Here is a 23,509-nt window from a genome sequence, read left to right on the forward strand (position 1 = left end):
CTTACTCAAGTTCTGGTATATTAAGCAAGTGAACTATGTGAGATGGGCAAATGAGTACTCCGAACCATACAGAATGCAGTGCGGAGTCAGACAAGGAGGACTGACCTCTCCGAGACTTTTTAATTGGTATGTGGATGCACTGATACGGGAGCTGAGCGGTATGCGTGTCGGTTGTCATATTGGAAACGTTTGCGTTAATAACATCAGTTACGCTGACGATATGGCCCTGTTGGCACCCTCGGTTAGTGCGCTGAGAACACTGCTTGGAGCTTGTGAAAGGTTTGCTGTCTCACATGGTTTGCTGTACAATACCAAAAAGTCGCAGTTCATGGTGTTTAAGGCTGGCAGCAAATGTCCTAAAGTGGTTCCTCCCATTACACTTTGTAACGCACCTCTAGGGAGAGTGTATAAATTTAAATATCTGGGACACATCGTTACTGACAGCCTTAAAGATGATGAAGATATTGAGAGAGAACGTAGGGCACTGTCGGTCAGAGCAAACATGCTGGTACATAGATTTGGACGCTGCACTGATACTGTCAAAATCACGCTTTTCAAAGCCTATTATTGTACATCGTTATAGTCGTGTAGTCTATGGACTGATAGTACTAAAAAGGCCTACAGTGCCCTGCGTACTCAATATAATAATGCGATCAGAGCACTCTTGCGGCTGCCGCGCTTCTGTAACGCATCTGCGATGTTTGATGACAGCGCAAACTCTTATTTGATATAGCTACCAAGCTTAAAATATTCACAAAATAATAATTATTTATTTAGACAAAAGTAGTTGAAAATCTAAAAATCATTAGGTATATTAGGCATCTTATTGCACTCTGACCGCACAATTTGCTAACAAACAATTTAAAATTGATTTCGCGAGTGACAACCTTATAGCTACATACATTACTCGTATTTAAATGTATTTTTATAAATCCTACGTTGTGAATACGCAATGAAAATATAATTTATTTGTTGCAACGACAAAAAGCAAGTAATTATTTCAGGGGATGCGTACGATACACCGTGAAATGCAAATGTATTATTGTAAAATATCTATGTGTGTATTCGGAAATAAATTCCCACGCTTACAGACTGCGCTCTTGAGCTAAGAAACTCACTCGATATTAAACATTGTGTCATACGGGATAATTCGTTTCTTATAGCTCAATAATCTTAGATAGTTGATTCTGCGGATCACGATTTTGTGTTTATAGTCATGAGATGGCGTCTTAGCGTAACAGAAACAGAAATACAATTTCTATCAGCCAATTTAATAGTTGTTTAACTAATACTAACTGCTGATTGATGTTGACGTTGGAGTTTGATAATTACGTTGCTGATTATTTCGTACACACACAACTGTACACAGTAACCCCGACGACTTAATGGAAATATCGAGAAAGCTTACATGTTAATCAAAATATTATATTATTTTATTAATAAATAAAATTTTAACAAAAAGAAAAACCGACTTCAAACAAACCGACTCCAAATATAGCAATATTTATAACTACATTATATAATCGTAAATCGACTTTTAAGTAGTCTAATATTTTTCATTTCATTTTACCTAGGAGAACTCTCAAAAATATGTTAAATATGCAATTATTTTTATTACTTTTTAGTGCATTTTTATTTGTTTTAAAATAGTGTTTTGTTTGAAGTCGATTTTTCTTTTTGTGAAAATTTTATTTATTTTTTTATTTTAAGTGAAGCTGATGCAGACTAACATTTTTTTCTTAATATGGATAGATTAAGCGTGCCGTTTATATAAATCAGAAACTACTTCGGGGACAGTTTCAAAAGAAACTTTCGAATAAAGCAAAAATAGACTTTCGAAAATGCGGCTTTAATACGTCATACGGCATAAACTACAAGGTACCACCCTCGAAAGAGCTGTAATCGACCTCAAAAAACTTTGCAAAAGAGCTATTATATGTCGTACATCATATGACATTACATCATATACACAAAATTTGATTAAAAACAGTAAGAAATTCTGCCCCAAATCGCACCCTAACTGTAAGCCAAAAAAAAAGTCGCTTTCTCTGTCCCTATATCTTTAAATCTACGCAACGGATTTTGATGCGGTTTTTTTTAATAGATAGTGTAATTCAAGGGGAAGGTTTGTGTATATAATACATGAACAATATAGTAAAGAAACACTGACATTTTTAGAAGTTTGCAATGTGATGTCGTAAATAAACAAATTCTTTAGTATATTTAGTATCAGTATTGCACCCGTGAGAAGTCGGGGCGGGTCGCTAATTGATTACAATATTCGATTATGACAATTACATGAACATAACCACGTTCCGGAAGGTGATCAAATATCCAAATAACCCATAAATAAAAGATTCAACCGAGTATTGCTAACGTGCTCCTCAGAATTGTTCCGTTCCCTCCCGTTCCCTTAATTTGTCATAGATCCTATGCTCAGAACCTTACCAAACTTTCACCAAACTACCCTTAAAGTATATCCTTTATAATAAAAAAAGAATAATCAAAATTGTGCCAACCAAGTTTGAGTTATTCACCTATTTATCGCGCACATACATAATGCAAATTTAAGACTTATGTCGTTTTCATACGGATACCATCATCGGAAAAAAAAAATTAAAATTAAAATGGTACCCCACGGGAAGCACTACCATTCATACAAAAAAAAATTATCAAAATCGGTCCACCCAGTAAAAAGTTATGAGGTAACAAACATAAATAAAAAAAAAAAAACAGACGATATGATAACCTCCTTCTTTTTGAAGTCGGTTGAAAAGTAGCCTATATCCTTCCTTGGAGTTCAAATTTGTTTCAATGCAAATTTCATCAAATTCAGTTCGGATAGACGGATTTATATCTAACTACTACCACCGATTTTGATAAAGAATTCGGAGCAAGCACGCAGACCTAAAAGTCCATGGAATATATGGTATAAGAGGGGATATGTAAGAAATTGATATGACAGATCAGATGACAAATATTCGAGAAGGATAGAATGAAAAGACATGCTGCGCCGACCCCAAATACTAAGAGACAAGGGCAGGGAATGGAAGAACAAAAATAACTCATGACGAGCAGCTAGCATTAGATACTTCCCAAATATATGTACATTTAAATATAAATTTGAATACATATTTAGTGTTAAAGATATAAATACAGTATTCTAAAGCACTTCAAACGTAGCAGTCGTAAAGTAATTTTATGATCACATCAGAAAAGGATTTCGAGACTCTTAAAACAAAACAAGGTTTTTTGTAACATCTATCTCCCAGTAGGTCAACCATAGGTCGAGATATATTAAGAATGTTAATTTTCTAACATACAACAAGATTTTCAACAGAATAATCGTCTAATAAATCTTCTATTGAAATTATACGCATTAAATGTTGCGAATAGAATTGGAATGAAATATGTATTTAATTTAAAAACCCATAAAGCAATTCATTACATCTTGTGTGACAAATATTTTAAGCCCTAATGTTGTCTTAAATTTTCGCGATTACATATTGAAATAAAACTAGTTATAACGGATTTGAATAATATATTAATTATTTTTAACATCCCAAATTTTCGAGCACTTTACAGCGTTCGTGGTCACAGGTAGACACCAACCGCGATTCAAATCCGTTATAACTAGTTTTATTTTAAGCCCTTTATCGACACACCATTTTACTTTACAATTATGTAGTTCGCAATAACGCCCACTACTCTCTACCCTTTGACAAAATCTAATCCGTCGAAAAATACAACCAAGCATTATGATTTAGAATGGCCAGGGCTGAAATTTTGTCCAGCTTAAGCTTTACTTCTTTTAATATGTCAAATATTTTCTCGTCCAATGTGTGCGATTTAAAATACATTCAGAACCTTTGATCCCAATGAATTATCTTGATATAGATTTCAATTTACAAGATCAAAAGTATCATTTCGCTTATTAAATTTGGAATATGTAGTGTACATATCGTACAATTTTACAATAGTTCAATTTTTCACAATCAATAACGTTTGCAAATCTGTCAATTGTCGATTGGCTAATTCAACTCATTTTATTTAAATTTCAATAATTGTCATTAATCATTAATGACTTGATAATTTTTTTTTATCTAAGAATGTATTTTGAAGTCTGAGAGACTAATTACAAATTTACTTTTAGGAAGTATAAAATTTATTATAGTATTAATAAACCTAATTAGTGTATTTATTAACATAAGAATTAACAACATTAAATGCTTAAATATATGTATATATACAAATATGAACTAAAAATATATGCCCAGAGGATCGGTATTGCGATTCAACGGGGAAATGCTGCTAGCATTCTTACCACTATTCCACGCGGTCAAGATTTATACAGTAACTAGTTTTAGGAAGTAATTGGAATATAAAAACTTACTCAATACTTATTTTGGTTTTCAAATATGTATTTCAATATCATGGTATTCAAGCGTGCCCATCCCTCAGAATGCCATCGGACACATTAACCTGAATTGACAGCTATACAATTTTCATAGAAATATTAATTAATACGCACACGCATAGTAATTCTCTATAGTAAATAAAAAATATAATAAATATTGCCTTAACTTAATTAATAAACTGCTATAGCTAGGCGGAACCTTCTAACACGACTTCTTTTATTCCTATAAGAAGGCCCAACTCTATCCAACCTGTAGACTAAAAATTGTGTATTTTCTCAAATAATAAACAACATATTTCATTTTTATTTTTATTAACGTTTATCTTCCAGCACACTCAGACGTCATTTGTTTCTTTTTTTGGTCAATATTTTGTACAAATAAGTTAATACCTTACGAGCCTATCAAATAGATGATAAATAAATAAAATATTTGATATACATAGATGTGGAAACTATAAAGGTTAATTTAATTAAGGCTTATCTTTAAGGGGGCCGTCCTTACGGAACGCTAAAATAGCACTTACTAGTTTTGAAATATCTGAAAACTGGAGCATCGAATATGGATAAAAAATTACATTCAGTATCTTAATAGATATGTCTCAAGTTTCAAATCATAATATATCTAAAATATACATCAATAACCTAGCATATTCATTGTCAACATCACTCCAAACACGGAAATCGACATTTTTTATTCGGATTTTCCGAGCTATTTAGATGCTAGTTTATACATGTATTTTTGGTTAAATATAGTCTCAAAGGTGTAAATAATAAGGGTACCGCATTCAATTTTTATCATATTACACAATATTATAGTAATTTTTATTTAAATATTGCTTACTTTTTTGCATTCGTCGTCCATACATTTTAGTATGGAGAAAATCGTTTGACGGTTTTGATTTTTTATTCGACATCGCTGTCAATAAATCTTCAGTCCCTCCCCAGAGCTCAAGGTGAGAGCACGTCAATTTTATTTCGAGCCGAACGTTATAATTACGCGAAACGTCTACGCACACATAGACAAGTTAGCATAAGGGTGGGGTGCGAGTGTCGTGAGACGCAATTGCTAATGTTTAATTTTTACTTTAATCAGATGAACTGAGTATGTATGATTGCTATACGGTTAATGTTTTCCTTATCGTTGCTTAATAGTCCATTCATTCCGTTGAAAAAAAAGGCAAAAAAATGACAATGAAAGACCAAGATTTCCGGGGCGCTATCTTGAAAAAAATAGTTAAATTTGTTCCCGGCAATAATTCCACTATCCGATGAGATTCGAAAAATTTTACGAGAACCTTTTTTATAGCTTTTATTGTGCTCTACAATGATATCTTAATCATTTTAGCGTATCATGTATCGTTATGAAAATATCGATCAAAAAAGTCAAAAATTCAGCACACAATTTCAGTTTTCATTTTTTTTTTGGTCATAAATGTCGAAATTTTGTAAGACGCGTACAACGCGTAGAGCATATTCAGACCTACAATTACATTTTGTTTTTTTTTTTTATTGTGCTCATCGGCGCGTCGCAATGTCAAAGTTTTGGTAGTTAAAAAAAAATTAAGAAATGAAATTTAGTTTTTCCAATTTTTTGAGACAATCTTTTGTTTTACTGACAGACGTAAAGACAGACAGAGGGACGGATAGTGGAGTCTTATTAATAAGGCTGATTATCGGTAGGTCTTCGGTGTGGTGGCAGGTCAGGGTGACCCCGGGATGTGTGATTCCGGTTATCGGAATCATGTTGATCTGCAGGCGAGCATATAACTGGCCGTAGAAGTTTTCAATTTCAGAGATAACTTCTAGCTTAAAAGCGACGACTTGACCAGAGATGTTGTTAACTTCGTCAGATGGTTCCTGCCCAGAGGCCGAACGAAAATTTCAAGCCCCGATTTTGCTCGATCGCCCGATCGATGCATGCAATCGCTCGATGGAATGGATAATTGAGTTGAGGAGATCATGTCACACAAGTCTCGTGATTTATTAGTTTGTCTGAGCCCTATCTGATGAAGTAGATGATTAATTACCTCGTCGCTCCTGCATGAGCTGCAGAGTCTCTGCTGAAGGAATTTCTTGCCTTCATCTCTCAGAATTCCTACCACTTGGTCAAGATTCTAGTCAACGTCGTTTGTGGTTTCCAAGGCAGCGAATCGGTTGCCATCTCCGGCTTGAAGCATGTTAGGTCTGAACGTAGATTTCATTAAATAGGCACGTTCGAGCTCGAAACGAATATCCAGATTGCCTCGTACGAGTTGGTGGTCACTTCCGGTATTAAACCTGGTGACCATAGATCTCTTAGTATCCGTCGCTTATCCATTATGATGGACTCTATCTAATTTTTGGTCATTGCATCAGGGTTTGCCATGTCCACTTCCGTTCGGGCTGTTTCTTAAAGAGTGATCTTCAGATTGCCCCTCTTTTTCTAGGAAGTTCCACTCTGGATATGTCTTGGTACCTTCCTCTTTTTCGTTCCTCTTCATCATCTAAAGTTGTCTTGTTGGATATGTAACCTGCACAACTTTGAAGAAGTGCGCAAACCCTGTCAACTCACTAGAGATTTCGACAACGTTATTAATGAGATTCTAAATTAACATGGCTATTTTTATCATGAGACTCATGCAAAAGACATTCGTAGATAATGTCGAAATATGGAGCTTCATCTAATAAACATAAAAAATATGGTTTAATTTGTAATAAAATTATTAATGAGGTCCTTATGCACCAGAAACCCGGTCCCGCCTTGAGATTGTTGGTTTTCCTCCCTGAAGTACATAAGAGGACCCGAATCTAAGTGATTTTGTCCTCTTCCTCTCTTCGGACTTTTATCGGATATTTCAGTTCCTCTTCCAGTTCCAAGTGTTCATCAAACCTAATCGTTTGTTAATCTTATGTCACCAGGGTTTATTTGTAGGGCGCTACGCGCACCTTCTCCCTCCGCCTCAATAGGCGCCGCAGGGACTAGGGAGGTACCAGTACCCCGGGAATCACCCCTAGGTGTTAGAGGCCCGCATAGGTGGGCCGACCGTCAGGGCGTCCCGGTAGCATGCCTAAGCGATCCCGTGACGTCCATCGAAAGACGGAGAGGGTACCGCTGGTTTTTTAGTGGGTAAACCCGGCGTACTTGGGCGCACTTGGCGTCCAGGGCTCCGGGGAGTCCCACACCCGCCCCCCTTCACTTTCCATCACGTGGGGGAAGCGCGTAATGCGTTTTTCCAGCGAGAAAAAAAAAGGGTTTGCTTGTGGGGTCGTCCATAACATGGAGTTTCTTGGCAGAGCCTGCCCTACCGTTACTTTGGCCCCCGCTGTAACTAAGAATAGTAGTGTTTCCGTGGACAAATGAGGATAGCTTTGACGCAATCGTTCGGAAGAAAACCGCTTCATTGCTAAACAAAGTGCGTGGCAGCAGCCACAGTGTATTGAGCGAAATTGACAACAGCGGAGACTGTCCGAGGACAGGACAACGTCCTTTTTAGTTTTAAATTATTAATTGTTGTATAGCTACTAACATAGATATAAGTTTTTAAATTATTTCCTATTTACTAACAATTTTATGGATCAAAGTTGTCCGCAGTAAAACATTTTTATTCTTAATTTTTTTATTTATAATATTAAAAGAGTTGGGCCGTTGACGAGATCTGGTCATAAAAGGTACTATTAGCATCAATACACAGAGTAATGTATATCAACCATTTTTGCATTAGCACTATGTACTAATTAATGTATTAACAAAGGCCCAATCTACGAGGCCCTGGCGACCGATTGATGGTGGTATGACCATCTGAAATAGCGCAAATAAGTGATACAGACCGGTGACGGGCAGAATTGTCACCTATGCGTGAAATAACGCCCTGCGATTTCCATACCCAAGGCCAAGCTTGGCGAGTATAGCATTTACCCTAAAAAAAGTCCAAAATGTCCACGGAAACACTACTATTCTTAGTTACAGCGGGGGCCAAAGTAACGGTAGGGCAGGCTCTGCCAAGAAACTCCATGTTATGGACGACCCCACAAGCAAACCCTTTTTTTTCTCGCTGGAAAAACGCATTACGCGCTTCCCCCACGTGATGGAAAGTGAAGGGGGGCGGGTGTGGGACTCCCCGGAGCCCTGGACGCCAAGTGCGCCCAAGTACGCCGGGTTTACCCACTAAAAAACCAGCGGTACCCTCTCCGTCTTTCGATGGACGTCACGGGATCGCTTAGGCATGCTACCGGGACGCCCTGACGGTCGGCCCACCTATGCGGGCCTCTAACACCTAGGGGTGATTCCCGGGGTACTGGTACCTCCCTAGTCCCTGCGGCGCCTATTGAGGCGGAGGGAGAAGGTGCGCGTAGCGCCCTACAAATAAACCCTGGTGACATAAGATTAACAAACGATTAGGTTTGATGAACACTTGGAACTGGAAGAGGAACTGAAATATCCGATAAAAGTCCGAAGAGAGGAAGAGGACAAAATCACTTAGATTCGGGTCCTCTTATGTACTTCAGGGAGGAAAACCAACAATCTCAAGGCGGGACCGGGTTTCTGGTGCATAAGGACCTCATTAATAATTTTATTACAAATTAAACCATATTTTTTATGTTTATTAGATGAAGCTCCATATTTCGACATTATCTACGAATGTCTTTTGCATGAGTCTCATGATAAAAATAGCCATGTTAATTTAGAATCTCATTAATAACGTTGTCGAAATCTCTAGTGAGTTGACAGGGTTTGCGCACTTCTTCAAAGTTGTGCAGGTTACATATCCAACAAGACAACTTTAGATGATGAAGAGGAACGAAAAAGAGGAAGGTACCAAGACATATCCAGAGTGGAACTTCCTAGAAAAAGAGGGGCAATCTGAAGATCACTCTTTAAGAAACAGCCCGAACGGAAGTGGACATGGCAAACCCTGATGCAATGACCAAAAATTAGATAGAGTCCATCATAATGGATAAGCGACGGATACTAAGAGATCTATGGTCACCAGGTTTAATACCGGAAGTGACCACCAACTCGTACGAGGCAATCTGGATATTCGTTTCGAGCTCGAACGTGCCTATTTAATGAAATCTACGTTCAGACCTAACATGCTTCAAGCCGGAGATGGCAACCGATTCGCTGCCTTGGAAACCACAAACGACGTTGACTAGAATCTTGACCAAGTGGTAGGAATTCTGAGAGATGAAGGCAAGAAATTCCTTCAGCAGAGACTCTGCAGCTCATGCAGGAGCGACGAGGTAATTAATCATCTACTTCATCAGATAGGGCTCAGACAAACTAATAAATCACGAGACTTGTGTGACATGATCTCCTCAACTCAATTATCCATTCCATCGAGCGATTGCATGCATCGATCGGGCGATCGAGCAAAATCGGGGCTTGAAATTTTCGTTCGGCCTCTGGGCAGGAACCATCTGACGAAGTTAACAACATCTCTGGTCAAGTCGTCGCTTTTAAGCTAGAAGTTATCTCTGAAATTGAAAACTTCTACGGCCAGTTATATGCTCGCCTGCAGATCAACATGATTCCGATAACCGGAATCACACATCCCGGGGTCACCCTGACCTGCCACCACACCGAAGACCTACCGATAATCAGCCTTATTAATAAGACTCCACTATCCGTCCCTCTGTCTGTCTTTACGTCTGTCAGTAAAACAAAAGATTGTCTCAAAAAATTGGAAAAACTAAATTTCATTTCTTAATTTTTTTTTAACTACCAAAACTTTGACATTGCGACGCGCCGATGAGCACAATAAAAAAAAAAAACAAAATGTAATTGTAGGTCTGAATATGCTCTACGCGTTGTACGCGTCTTACAAAATTTCGACATTTATGACCAAAAAAAAAATGAAAACTGAAATTGTGTGCTGAATTTTTGACTTTTTTGATCGATATTTTCATAACGATACATGATACGCTAAAATGATTAAGATATCATTGTAGAGCACAATAAAAGCTATAAAAAAGGTTCTCGTAAAATTTTTCGAATCTCATCGGATAGTGGAATTATTGCCGGGAACAAATTTAACTATTTTTTTCAAGATAGCGCCCCGGAAATCTTGGTCTTTCATTGTCATTTTTTTGCCTTTTTTTTCAACGGAATGAATGGACTATTAAGCAACGATAAGGAAAACATTAACCGTATAGCAATCATACATACTCAGTTCATCTGATTAAAGTAAAAATTAAACATTAGCAATTGCGTCTCACGACACTCGCACCCCACCCTTATGCTAACTTGTCTATGTGTGCGTAGACGTTTCGCGTAATTATAACGTTCGGCTCGAAATAAAATTGACGTGCTCTCACCTTGAGCTCTGGGGAGGGACTGAAGATTTATTGACAGCGATGTCGAATAAAAAATCAAAACCGTCAAACGATTTTCTCCATACTAAAATGTATGGACGACGAATGCAAAAAAGTAAGCAATATTTAAATAAAAATTACTATAATATTGTGTAATATGATAAAAATTGAATGCGGTACCCTTATTATTTACACCTTTGAGACTATATTTAACCAAAAATACATGTATAAACTAGCATCTAAATAGCTCGGAAAATCCGAATAAAAAATGTCGATTTCCGTGTTTGGAGTGATGTTGACAATGAATATGCTAGGTTATTGATGTATATTTTAGATATATTATGATTTGAAACTTGAGACATATCTATTAAGATACTGAATGTAATTTTTTATCCATATTCGATGCTCCAGTTTTCAGATATTTCAAAACTAGTAAGTGCTATTTTAGCGTTCCGTAAGGACGGCCCCCTTAAAGATAAGCCTTAATTAAATTAACCTTTATAGTTTCCACATCTATGTATATCAAATATTTTATTTATTTATCATCTATTTGATAGGCTCGTAAGGTATTAACTTATTTGTACAAAATATTGACCAAAAAAAGAAACAAATGACGTCTGAGTGTGCTGGAAGATAAACGTTAATAAAAATAAAAATGAAATATGTTGTTTATTATTTGAGAAAATACACAATTTTTAGTCTACAGGTTGGATAGAGTTGGGCCTTCTTATAGGAATAAAAGAAGTCGTGTTAGAAGGTTCCGCCTAGCTATAGCAGTTTATTAATTAAGTTAAGGCAATATTTATTATATTTTTTATTTACTATAGAGAATTACTATGCGTGTGCGTATTAATTAATATTTCTATGAAAATTGTATAGCTGTCAATTCAGGTTAATGTGTCCGATGGCATTCTGAGGGATGGGCACGCTTGAATACCATGATATTGAAATACATATTTGAAAACCAAAATAAGTATTGAGTAAGTTTTTATATTCCAATTACTTCCTAAAACTAGTTACTGTATAAATCTTGACCGCGTGGAATAGTGGTAAGAATGCTAGCAGCATTTCCCCGTTGAATCGCAATACCGATCCTCTGGGCATATATTTTTAGTTCATATTTGTATATATACATATATTTAAGCATTTAATGTTGTTAATTCTTATGTTAATAAATACACTAATTAGGTTTATTAATACTATAATAAATTTTATACTTCCTAAAAGTAAATTTGTAATTAGTCTCTCAGACTTCAAAATACATTCTTAGATAAAAAAAAATTATCAAGTCATTAATGATTAATGACAATTATTGAAATTTAAATAAAATGAGTTGAATTAGCCAATCGACAATTGACAGATTTGCAAACGTTATTGATTGTGAAAAATTGAACTATTGTAAAATTGTACGATATGTACACTACATATTCCAAATTTAATAAGCGAAATGATACTTTTGATCTTGTAAATTGAAATCTATATCAAGATAATTCATTGGGATCAAAGGTTCTGAATGTATTTTAAATCGCACACATTGGACGAGAAAATATTTGACATATTAAAAGAAGTAAAGCTTAAGCTGGACAAAATTTCAGCCCTGGCCATTCTAAATCATAATGCTTGGTTGTATTTTTCGACGGATTAGATTTTGTCAAAGGGTAGAGAGTAGTGGGCGTTATTGCGAACTACATAATTGTAAAGTAAAATGGTGTGTCGATAAAGGGCTTAAAATAAAACTAGTTATAACGGATTTGAATCGCGGTTGGTGTCTACCTGTGACCACGAACGCTGTAAAGTGCTCGAAAATTTGGGATGTTAAAAATAATTAATATATTATTCAAATCCGTTATAACTAGTTTTATTTCAATATGTAATCGCGAAAATTTAAGACAACATTAGGGCTTAAAATATTTGTCACACAAGATGTAATGAATTGCTTTATGGGTTTTTAAATTAAATACATATTTCATTCCAATTCTATTCGCAACATTTAATGCGTATAATTTCAATAGAAGATTTATTAGACGATTATTCTGTTGAAAATCTTGTTGTATGTTAGAAAATTAACATTCTTAATATATCTCGACCTATGGTTGACCTACTGGGAGATAGATGTTACAAAAAACCTTGTTTTGTTTTAAGAGTCTCGAAATCCTTTTCTGATGTGATCATAAAATTACTTTACGACTGCTACGTTTGAAGTGCTTTAGAATACTGTATTTATATCTTTAACACTAAATATGTATTCAAATTTATATTTCAATGTACATATATTTGGGAAGTATCTAATGCTAGCTGCTCGTCATGAGTTATTTTTGTTCTTCCATTCCCTGCCCTTGTCTCTTAGTATTTGGGGTCGGCGCAGCATGTCTTTTCATTCTATCCTTCTCTAATATTTGTCATCTGATCTGTCATATCAATTTCTTACATATCCCCTCTTATACCATATATTCCATGGACTTTTAGGTCTGCGTGCTTGCTCCGAATTCTTTATGCTAAATTCATTATTCTTAAAGTTTCAGCTGGATTACAAGTTGTGACGACAACATTTTTATAGTTAAATTACTTACTCACTATTTATATATATATATATATATATATATATATAAATAGGTAATGTATTGTATGTATTTTATTTTTTATAAAATTGAAAATAAAACCCATAGAAAATGTTTACGGAATAAGTAATTTAATAGCGTCATGATATGGAACATATTCATTGGTGGAACTATAATAGCAGTGCTCATACACAAATACGCAGTTACACGTACACAAGCTTTAAAATGTCAAACGCTCCTTTTTTTAAGGTTCCGAAGTCGTATCGGTTCAGAAAAACCGGAGTTGTTGTGTAAGGTAGAAATTGTCTTAAATATCGCGCTGCTGTGGATTTTTAAACATCAAGGTGGTGCGGGTGAAGGAGGTGATGGTTATATGCCTATAATTAATCGAACGGGTCTGAGCGGTTGCCCTTTTTAGGAATCGGATGCACCAAAGCAGTCTTCCAGGAGTTACTCAATAAAATATACAGGGTCATTGGTAATTCGATGTATTCTCGTCAGGAGGTGATGGGGGTGGCTATTTGCAACATTTATAACTCCCATATGCATCATGCAAAATGAACCGTTTTTGAGTTATCACTTCTTTTAGTTTTTTCAAAATTTGTCAAAAATGCAACTACAAATATTTATTTAAAAAAGTATCAATTAAAATCTTTTTTCCTCTGATTTAGAAAAACAATTAAACGCCTCGCTGCCTACGGCCCTGGCAATTGGAATACATATTCTCAATAATAAATATTGGAATCATGTGCCTTGTAATATGGTATTGTAATTGTTTTTGCAAAGTTCTTAAATTTCGGCTGTGCACTGTTAATTATAGTGCCAGAGGTCAAATGACCAAATGCCTGATGATGACTAATTGTTGTCAATAACAGAGCATAAAATTGGTTATTACCTTTATATTTGTCTCTGTTTTTATTTGTAGTGTAGTAAAGGCACAGAGTGCAATCTTAGTTTAACTTCTATGCTTGACAGTGGGTTAAACTTATTTTGTTACTAACCATCTCAAATAAACACATTGTTTCCAGATTGTAAGTGGAGCATACTACGTTTGGTCAAGTGCCTTGGCATAAACGGAATAGCTTCAGCTTTGAATGTAAAGGAAAGAGCAAGGGTAAAAACGCATCTTGGTATTGTGATGTTTCAACGCAGTCTCAGAACGAATGCTACAAGCCGATTTACAGCGACCGTTAATCAGGTACAAATGATATTGAAATTTATAGTTAAACCATTATAAGTATCATCTTTATTTTTTATTTTTGAAAATCATATAAATACTTTTTAGATTACAGAATTTGAAATGAATGAAGCGCCTTTTGATTGGTTGATTATGGCCAAATCAATTAAAGGTCTTGATGCTATAAGCGAATCGTTAAACGCAACTAATGTGCGATTTGATCAGAATATTGTTGTAGCTGTTCCTGATCACAGGTGGCGCAAGATACGCAATCTGGGTTTGTGTGACCAAAATTTTAATTACCATAAAAATAAAATCAGCAGAATTCATAGATCACAGAAGATGGATAATAAATGTCAAACAACCTCTGGGCGATATGATAAATATGCTTATAATAATTGTAATCAAACCAAATATGAAATAAGTTACTATCGTAGTACAGGCCGATTTACAAATATTGCAAGATATAGGACATACAATGCGTATCAAAGGACAGACATCGAAGTTACTCTTCCACTATGGAGATCAAGTATTCTTAATTATAATTATTCGAGAATATTTCGAGTACTAAAAACTGAAATATTTTTGACGGAAGGTGTAAAAGAGTTCCAAAATCAAATGAATTTAAACAGCGCTATTTTTAATATTTATGCAATTCAATTTTTTAAAATGAGATTGAATACAACATTGTTCCTTGCTTTTTTAGGTAAGATTTGAATTAATTGTAGAAATCAGTAGTATCTGTACCTCCCATGACATTGGTAAAATATAATAAAGGCCATTTGAGTAATTAAATTGATAATATATACTGTTGCTGTCAGTGGTCACTATCAGTCTGTGGATAATTTAGGGAATTAATATATCAAAATTGACTATATATATATTAAAATCAGAGTAACTTTGTCTTACAATATTTTAATTTTTAATAAACACTCAGGTATAAAAAAGCAAGAGTATTTTCATTAAATCTATTTGAGCATTAATTTTAATGTATTTTAATAGGTTTATTTGAAGATTTTTAAGTATATTGGCTACATACCTACAATTACAGACGCTTAGGTTAACGAATTAGGAAATATCGACCAATGTAATAGTTCTTTGTTGTTATTGTACTGTCAGTGCCATACAAATAACATTTTCTATCACTATGGCTGTTGTGGCTCACTGACTGTACAAAGATACATTGTACGTTGTAATTTTAGGTAAATGGAATCAAGAGCATTCAATGCGTTCCGTAAACGCCCCCTACCCAGTTGAGGCTCGTAACTTGATGGGCGAGATGTTTATCGTTGGTAGATGTAATTCTTCTAATGACGGGTCAACTTTATCTGACGAAGAGGCTTCTACCACACCAGATTTATTAGACAACGTTTTGAACTTTCTAACGCAGCGCTTAAATGCGACGTAATATTTATTTAATTTCTAGCGTAACTCCTTAATTATCTTTGCGCTATAACTAAGGTTCTTTAAAAATATAAATATTTTAATATGTCCTCCGTTTGTAATTGATAACCTTATTTTTAAGCTTGTTACGTGCTATAATTTGCATTTAATTAATATGTATTATGATAAATGAAACTTTAATATTACAAATCTCTGTTTCGGATTTAATATTATAACGGCTAGCCTTCGAAGGCTTTGCTACAAACAGACAAATTATTCTATGAATTGATTAATGACTGAATTGATCTGAATGATTTGTGCATGATATTGTATAAAGTGACATGATTTCTATTATGTTATTTGTAAATTGAAATGATTAATGTATTTCTGGATGGTTACGGTGTTACGTCGTTATAGAATGGATGTAGTAAAATTAGGTTTATGACGTGCACGAGGTTCTTAACTATATAATACAATTATTGTATTGTTCGCATACTAATTCTGAAATGTTCCATACGTATAGAATATCTTAAATTTGTGGCAAAATAAGCCGTCGTGAAAAAGTGGATGCCGCGCTGAGGTCGCACTGCTTTGTTAATTTGTTTAGAGTCTTTGTTGAGAGTCGACGGGTTAAATGAGACTCAATATCTGACAAGGAACGCATTCAATCGAATAGAAAAATAATTGTTTTAACAGTAACACCAAGTTATTCTTAAAAGCAGCAAGCAGCGTGACCGCAATGTTGTAGCGACAATGTCTTCGGGCTCGTTTTTGCAAATATGAAAGCCCTTATGCACTTAATCTAATTGGTGTAAATTACAATACTAGATCACTATCTCGATACTACGGTCAACTGGGCTACCGGTCATACGAAGGCGCTTGGACTGGGCTCCTCGGGGCTCTGATGGAACACTCAGTGGACATAGCCCTCGAGCCAGTAACCGCTGCAACTTCGCGACAATCTGATATGGATTTCATATTTCCAATTACAAGAACAATGTGAGTTAGAAAAAAAGAATAGAATAGAATATTTAACGAATTTTATCGTTGCAAACTCACCAAGCAATTGCAATTTTAAAGCAATAAATTAAGTAATCATTAAAATATGAAATTTCAAATGTATAAGTGATACTGTGAGCAGTTATCCCTACTAGCTATATTTATATACTTACCTATATAAATTCCGTTCAAGTGCTGATTATTTAGTAATTATTTATTTTTTTACACTGGTTCGGAATAGTAAAAAGAGCCAGTTAAATAAATATCACCATCGGAGGCGAAATGTCAATGTCGCAGTGCTAATGTCTATCAGTAAAGATCAGTGGAAGAGTCAAATGAGATTCTTTAAAAGAAAAATATATGAATATCTATAATAATTTGTCTGTTACAAGTTTATTTGTAGAGGAACGTTTGTAGGGTGTATACTAGTACTGTTTATTATTTTGTAATTATTCAGGTGCAACATATACATTCGTCACCAAGAAACGTCCGCTGTACGAGATATTTTCCTAGCTCCATTCAGCCCTCAGCTAATAGCCTGTGCCGTTTGTGTGGCTTTAGTGGCTTCCATAACAATGATGATTATAAGCAAAACATGTCTTACAGCTAGATATATGAGCTTCGCTGATGCTATAATTTGGTCCATGGGTATTCTCTGTCAGCAAGGTAAATTAAAGGATAAAATATTCTATATTATAAATGTATAGTTTTTAAAAGACATATCTTTATGAAAGACTTTAACTTATCAAAATTATTAATTGCCTTTTGTGGCTTACAACTCGGTACCTTTAGCAGCAGTCGTCTAGTGATAAGTAGAATAAGAAGATTCTACTTCCCTTTCGGCCGTCGGATTCCCCTTTTATCATGACTGTCTTTTATTAAATCCAAAATCGTTATCAATACTAGTATAATATTACAAAAGGTGAAAGTAACTCTCTCAGTATGTTTGTCTGTCTATCATGGTTGTCTTTTCTTAAACGCAAAGTCTTTATTAACATCTATAATAATATTATAAATATGAAAGTAACTCTGTTTGTCTGTCTCGCTCTTGCACGACCAAACCAATATGGTATTTTGATGAAATTTTGTATGAAGCAGGCTTGAAGTCCAAGGCAGGGTATAGGCTACTTTTTTGCCTAACACATAACAGCCTCTTAAACATGAGTGATGTCCGGGCGACATCTAGTTCATTATAAAAAGGTATATATTTTTTTAGGTAGTTGTTGGAGACCGAGTAACGCAGCGGCGAGTGTTGTGTTAATAGTTAGTTTATTATTCGCGTTGGTGATATATAATGCTTATGCTGCATTTATAACCTCTGTGCTCTCGGTGCGCGTCGCTAATGTAGCGTCGTTAGCAGACGTATTGCAGTCGCCTAACATAAAAATCGGATACGTGAGAAATGGAGCAGACCAGATGTATTTAATGGTACGTGAGCATGATTTGATTCATTTATAGATACAATGAATCCAATACGGAACATCAATGAATCATAATATAATATTAATTTAAAAGAAAAGTAAATGACAATTTGTAAACATTAATTACAAAAGTTTTTATCCTTTTGAATGGATATTAATTATAATGTTCATTCTACTCCAAAAATGAAATAGAAGAAATAAAAACAAGAGTTGCAAATAGTAGAATAAACATTAAAATGTTAGTTTAGTCATGTAGCTCAATAGGATTTCTTATTCAAAGGGATTTAATGTACTGCAAAGCTCTTTGAAGGCGATGTCAAGTCCATAGAATTAACTTTATTTAAATTCAAACATAGAAACTTGTTATTTCGACGATAAGTCGAAAATGTATCTCTTCGGACAGAAATACCACACTAAAATAATTTAACTTTTAATTCCACTGTTTGCTTTCCTAATAAAATAAAATAAATACCTAGAAAACTTAATAAATTAAGTGCCGAATATATTTACATTTTAAATTAGATATTCTAATAATTTACGGATTTCATGTGCCATAAAATTTTATTAATATAAGAATTAACAACATTAAATGCTTAAATATATATATACTTATACAAATATGAACTAAAACTAGTTACTGTATAAATCTTGACCGCGTGGAATGGTGGCAAGAATGCTAGCAGCATTTCCCCGTTGAATCGCAATTCCGATCCTCTGGGCAAAAACGAACCAGCCCTCCTGTCACCAGCGGAGGCAATGAGGCGAGGTGTTATGCTTTTTATGAAGCTTTTTGCACCACTACTCCAAGGGCCAAGCGTTTCGACAGCAAATGGAACAAAAGAGTAATTAGATATAATACACGAATATTTAGTAATTTTTTTGGCTTCAGCTTTTTCCGTAGCGGCACCGGCTCTTAACATTGTTTCTCGGATATGAGAGGGGGCCAACGTGTCAACACATGTAGCGTCCCACACAAGGGCCCGACCTCGTTCCCTGGGAACCAATGTTAATCCTTCAGGTCTCTTACCATCATCACGACTAATTCCACGAGGCTCAGTAAGAGCAGGAACGTCGATGGTGGCAAGAGCCCTTTTTATTATGTCATTAAGAGAACCGTGGCGGAAAAGCCTACCTGAACTCCTTGGGCAAGAGAGACCATGTAAACCGAAAGAGTTTACCTCCTTTCCACACAGATTTCATGGATTTCACGAGTGAAATTCCGAATATTCACGATATGTTAACACGTGAACGTGCAAGCACCTTATTATCAGAGCCATAGCTAAATTGCACTGTTTAATTTTGACATATTTGTTGATCGATAGTACGAGATCAGACTATCTCTAACAATATCTTCATTCATTTCCATCTAGCACATTTAATACTTGAGATAACATGCGCCTCATTTATCGACATTCTCTAGCCCATCTCAATTCAAACATTGACATTCGAATTCGAGATTCGATTCTTTCCACATAGATTTTTTTATGTTTATTATTGCAATTTAATACTTTAGTTACTCAAACATACTTTTATTCAGTGCAAGTAAACACGGAATTAAATAAAACAAGAAGGGAAATGTTAATAAACAAAACGTTTCACTCCACGAGCGTACGAGTGGAGGAACTAGCAAATGTTGAAAATTCCCTTAAAATTAAACCAAGACAGACGCATTAATCTGTATTTTTAAAATAATAAGGAACCAATCCGGGGTTTGGGCACCCCAAACCCCGGATTGGTTCCGGGCAGTGGTTAGAACGATGGTTGCGGGTTAAAACTCAGGCAAGCATCACTGAATTTTCATGTGCTGAATTTGTGTTTATAATTCATCTCGTGCTCTGCGGTGAAGGAAACATGCTCAAAACCTTCTCCTAAAAGTGAGAAGAGGCCTTAACCCAGCCAGGCAGGCTTAGCGGGAAATTTACAGGCTGTTAATGTAATGTATGTAATGTAATGCGAGGGAAAGTATTAAGGGCGAAATATATTTATCACGTTATTTATTTACATCTGCATAGAATATCTATATCTTGATATAATTTCAAGTACTCTTCTTTACTCTCTATCGATCCAATGACCCATTCACTCCTGAAGATGAAGATGACATCGACTTTAGAAAAAAAGATTTTCATAGGAGTGTTTATTTTTTATTACATCCAATACCAATTACCATTTATGGTTATTTTTATTTATTTATTTATTTATTTAACAGTTTATTAAAATTTGCCAGATACAGTACAGATATAAATATATAAGTCACAGGAAAGCAAAATTTAAAAGGTATGCTTATCCCTAAAATATAATATAAGAGATAAGAGATAGAAATCTCTTATATATAATATAAGAGATTTCTTCCAGCATACCCAGAAGAGTGAAAGTAGACAGAACAGTGAAAGGTAGACAGGCAAGAGTTTACAATTACAAAATAAAACTAAAACAAATACATATACACTACTTAATATGCCAAAATTAGGAGATTGATCAAAAATGCTCTTTTAACTTCTTTTTAAAAATGTGAATTGAATGAGAAGTGCGAATCGTGCACGGCAGAGCGTTCCACAAACGCGCTGCATGCACTGTGAAAGCGGAGGTGTAAAAATTTTAATTATGAGAAGGGATTTGTAGTAGGTTATTTTAGGAATATACAAAAATATAACATAAAATCTGATATACAGACTATTAATATAAGAAATAAAAATATATTTATAACCCCTGATTTACGCTTGCATATGGATGGAATGGATATAAAGAACGATTTGGGGAAGGTTGCTTCGAAACGGTGGTAGTGTTTAAATATTAACTATTCGAAAACGTTTCGTTATAAATTTTACTTGAATAAAATAAATACACATATTCACAATAAATTGATTTATAAAATATTCCACAACACTCGTATGCAAGCGAACGTAGTGCAAAATAAGGGATAAATTTTCGTAAATTTTAATCAGATAAAGACCGCGAATAAAGTCGCCAATTAAATAAGAGTTTATTCAGACTGTCTTGGAACAATATTTTCATATGAATATTTTATACAGTTAAACATTATTATCTCTAGCATAAAGAAAACTCTTTCTGTCTCTACCAGCTGTCTGTTCAGATCTCATGAACTTTCAAGGTTTTCATATATAAGCAAGGAGATTCAAGACGGTTTATACGTATAATAAAAGTTAATTATAATAGACAAAATTACCAAGAAGCTGGGTACTTATTATTTTCCTAAATTCATTTCTAGTATTTCAAAGCGATTGTAAAATAGAAGAATAACATTATTTTATTTTAAATTTCAGTCAACAAAAGATGTACAGCTTAACGCATTTTATATTCGTGGTTATTCTGAAGCGGAAAACTTAGTATCGTCAACCGAGGAAGGATTAGTTCGCGCTGCGTCACAAGATTATGCATTTTTCTCAGGCCAGCGAGCTGCTCGGACTACTATTAGGTATTTTAATTGTTAAATATTCGTTTGCTATATGAATAAGAGGCGAGATGGCCCAGTGGTTAGGACGTGTGCATCTTATCCGATGATTGCGGGTTCAAACCTAGGTAAGCACCACTGAATATTCATGTGAATTTGTGTTTATAATTCATCTCGCTCTCGACGGTGGAGGAAAATATCGTTAAGGAAACCTGTATGTGTCTAATTTCATAGAAATTCTACCACATGTGTATTATACACCAACCCGCATTGGAACAACGTAGTGGAATATGTTTCAAACCTTCTCCTCAAAGGAAGAGGCCAGCAGTGGAAAATTAACAGACCGTTGTTATTGTTTGTAATATGAAGCTGTATGTATTATGGAAGTAATGTGAAATATTATATTTTATGTGATAGGTCTTTGAGCCAAGCGCGTGGTCGTTGTGCGCTACGTGAGCTGCCCGTGTTGTCGACGCGTGCGCAGGTGGCTTTTCCTCTTCCTAGTGGCTCGCCATACGCAAGACCTGTGCTTATTAGGTATAAGTTATTTTATTTATATCACGTACTTGTAATTGTCTATTTAAAAAGTTATATTTTTAAAAGTTAACAAAAGCATAGAATTAGTTTCATTTAGCTCACGGTACTTCTTACATTATGGGCATTCGTTATTATTTATATAATTATAAAAAAGTTGAGTTTCAGTTTACTACAGTTACGAAGTGGAGGTATTTTAGCACGGCTTGAGGCGGCTTTGGTTCCGAGCATGCCCCAGTGCCAACCATCTTCCGGTTTCGCGTCCGCCCGCGCTGCTGACGTTAAGACTGCACTTTTTGTCATTCTTACAGGATACGTTATTGCGATTATTATAGGTAAGCTCTTTGGACACTTGTCCATTGAAAATTAAACATTGCTCGACGATTGTACAGTCATGACTCATGCCTAGTGAATACCAACTCCATATTTATTTTTCTAGTTAACGTCTTTCAGAACTTTTAAGATAATTTATCGATTGCTAGTTTTTTTTGAGACCCAGATCCCGAGATCCTAGGTTTAATGTCTATTTGCTTATATGTTATTATAAATAGTAGAGAATAGTGAGCGTACTCGTAGTTGTGGTAGCGCACACACTATTGTGCGTTATAATATGTCTAACGAAAACGGTCAGGGAAATATCATCATCATAATTCATAAATAAATTTGCAGTAATGGACACGTTGTAAATAATATAAAATGTCTACGTATGTACTTTGTGAAATAAGTAAAAACAGTCAAAAGCTAATTAGTGCTCATAATTGAATTGAGAATGAAAACTGGAAATTCAACTAAAAATTCATAATCAAGTTTTCTGTTAGCACATGTATACATTTTTTTTTAATTGTAATCTCATTTCATAGCTGTTTGTCAAGGAAAGGCGGATTTGCGAATAAATGATTTTCTTTTATATTCATGGAATTTTATTAATAACAATTTTATTAGTTATGAATTTTTGGTTTTGGAATTTCTGTCGTGGTCTAAATAAATTTACTCTTAGTAACATTTTGTTAAATTAAGGTCCGACTTATTAAAAAGAGGTTGGTTATAATTTAAAAATTCCTCAACAAAAACCGATTTTTTATCGATATTTTAATAAAACCAAATAATGTGTTTAGTGTTCATTGTTTATTGTATGGATGTGGATATATTTAAAAGGTTGTTTAACATAATATATACCCTCGATATTATTTCACAGGTATCGCTGAATATTCGTGGGAAAATCGAAAGGATATAAAACGAAACTTTAGGCGACGTTGGCGACACGTTTTCAATTCAAAAGATCAGTTTGTCAACAAAAATTCTTCTCTTCAATAGCTGAAA

General features: G+C 34.8%; 1 protein-coding gene across 1 annotated transcript; it reads left to right on the forward strand.

Annotated features, from left to right (window-relative positions):
• The first annotated feature begins 73 nt into the window (after window positions 1–73).
• On the forward strand, window positions 74–23,503 carry LOC124531762. Its single transcript, XM_047106283.1, has 10 exons — window positions 74–508; window positions 14,552–15,149; window positions 15,646–15,847; window positions 16,655–16,825; window positions 17,283–17,491; window positions 18,042–18,253; window positions 21,528–21,679; window positions 22,073–22,192; window positions 22,358–22,524; window positions 23,385–23,503. The coding sequence occupies exons 1-10, from the start codon at window positions 74–76 to the stop codon at window positions 23,501–23,503; spliced, it is 2,385 nt and encodes a 794-aa protein (XP_046962239.1).
• Window positions 23,504–23,509: the final 6 nt, after the last annotated feature.

Source organism: Vanessa cardui, chromosome 8 (assembly GCF_905220365.1).
Source record: "Vanessa cardui chromosome 8, ilVanCard2.1, whole genome shotgun sequence".
In the NCBI taxonomy this organism is placed as follows: Eukaryota; Metazoa; Arthropoda; class Insecta; order Lepidoptera; family Nymphalidae; genus Vanessa; species Vanessa cardui.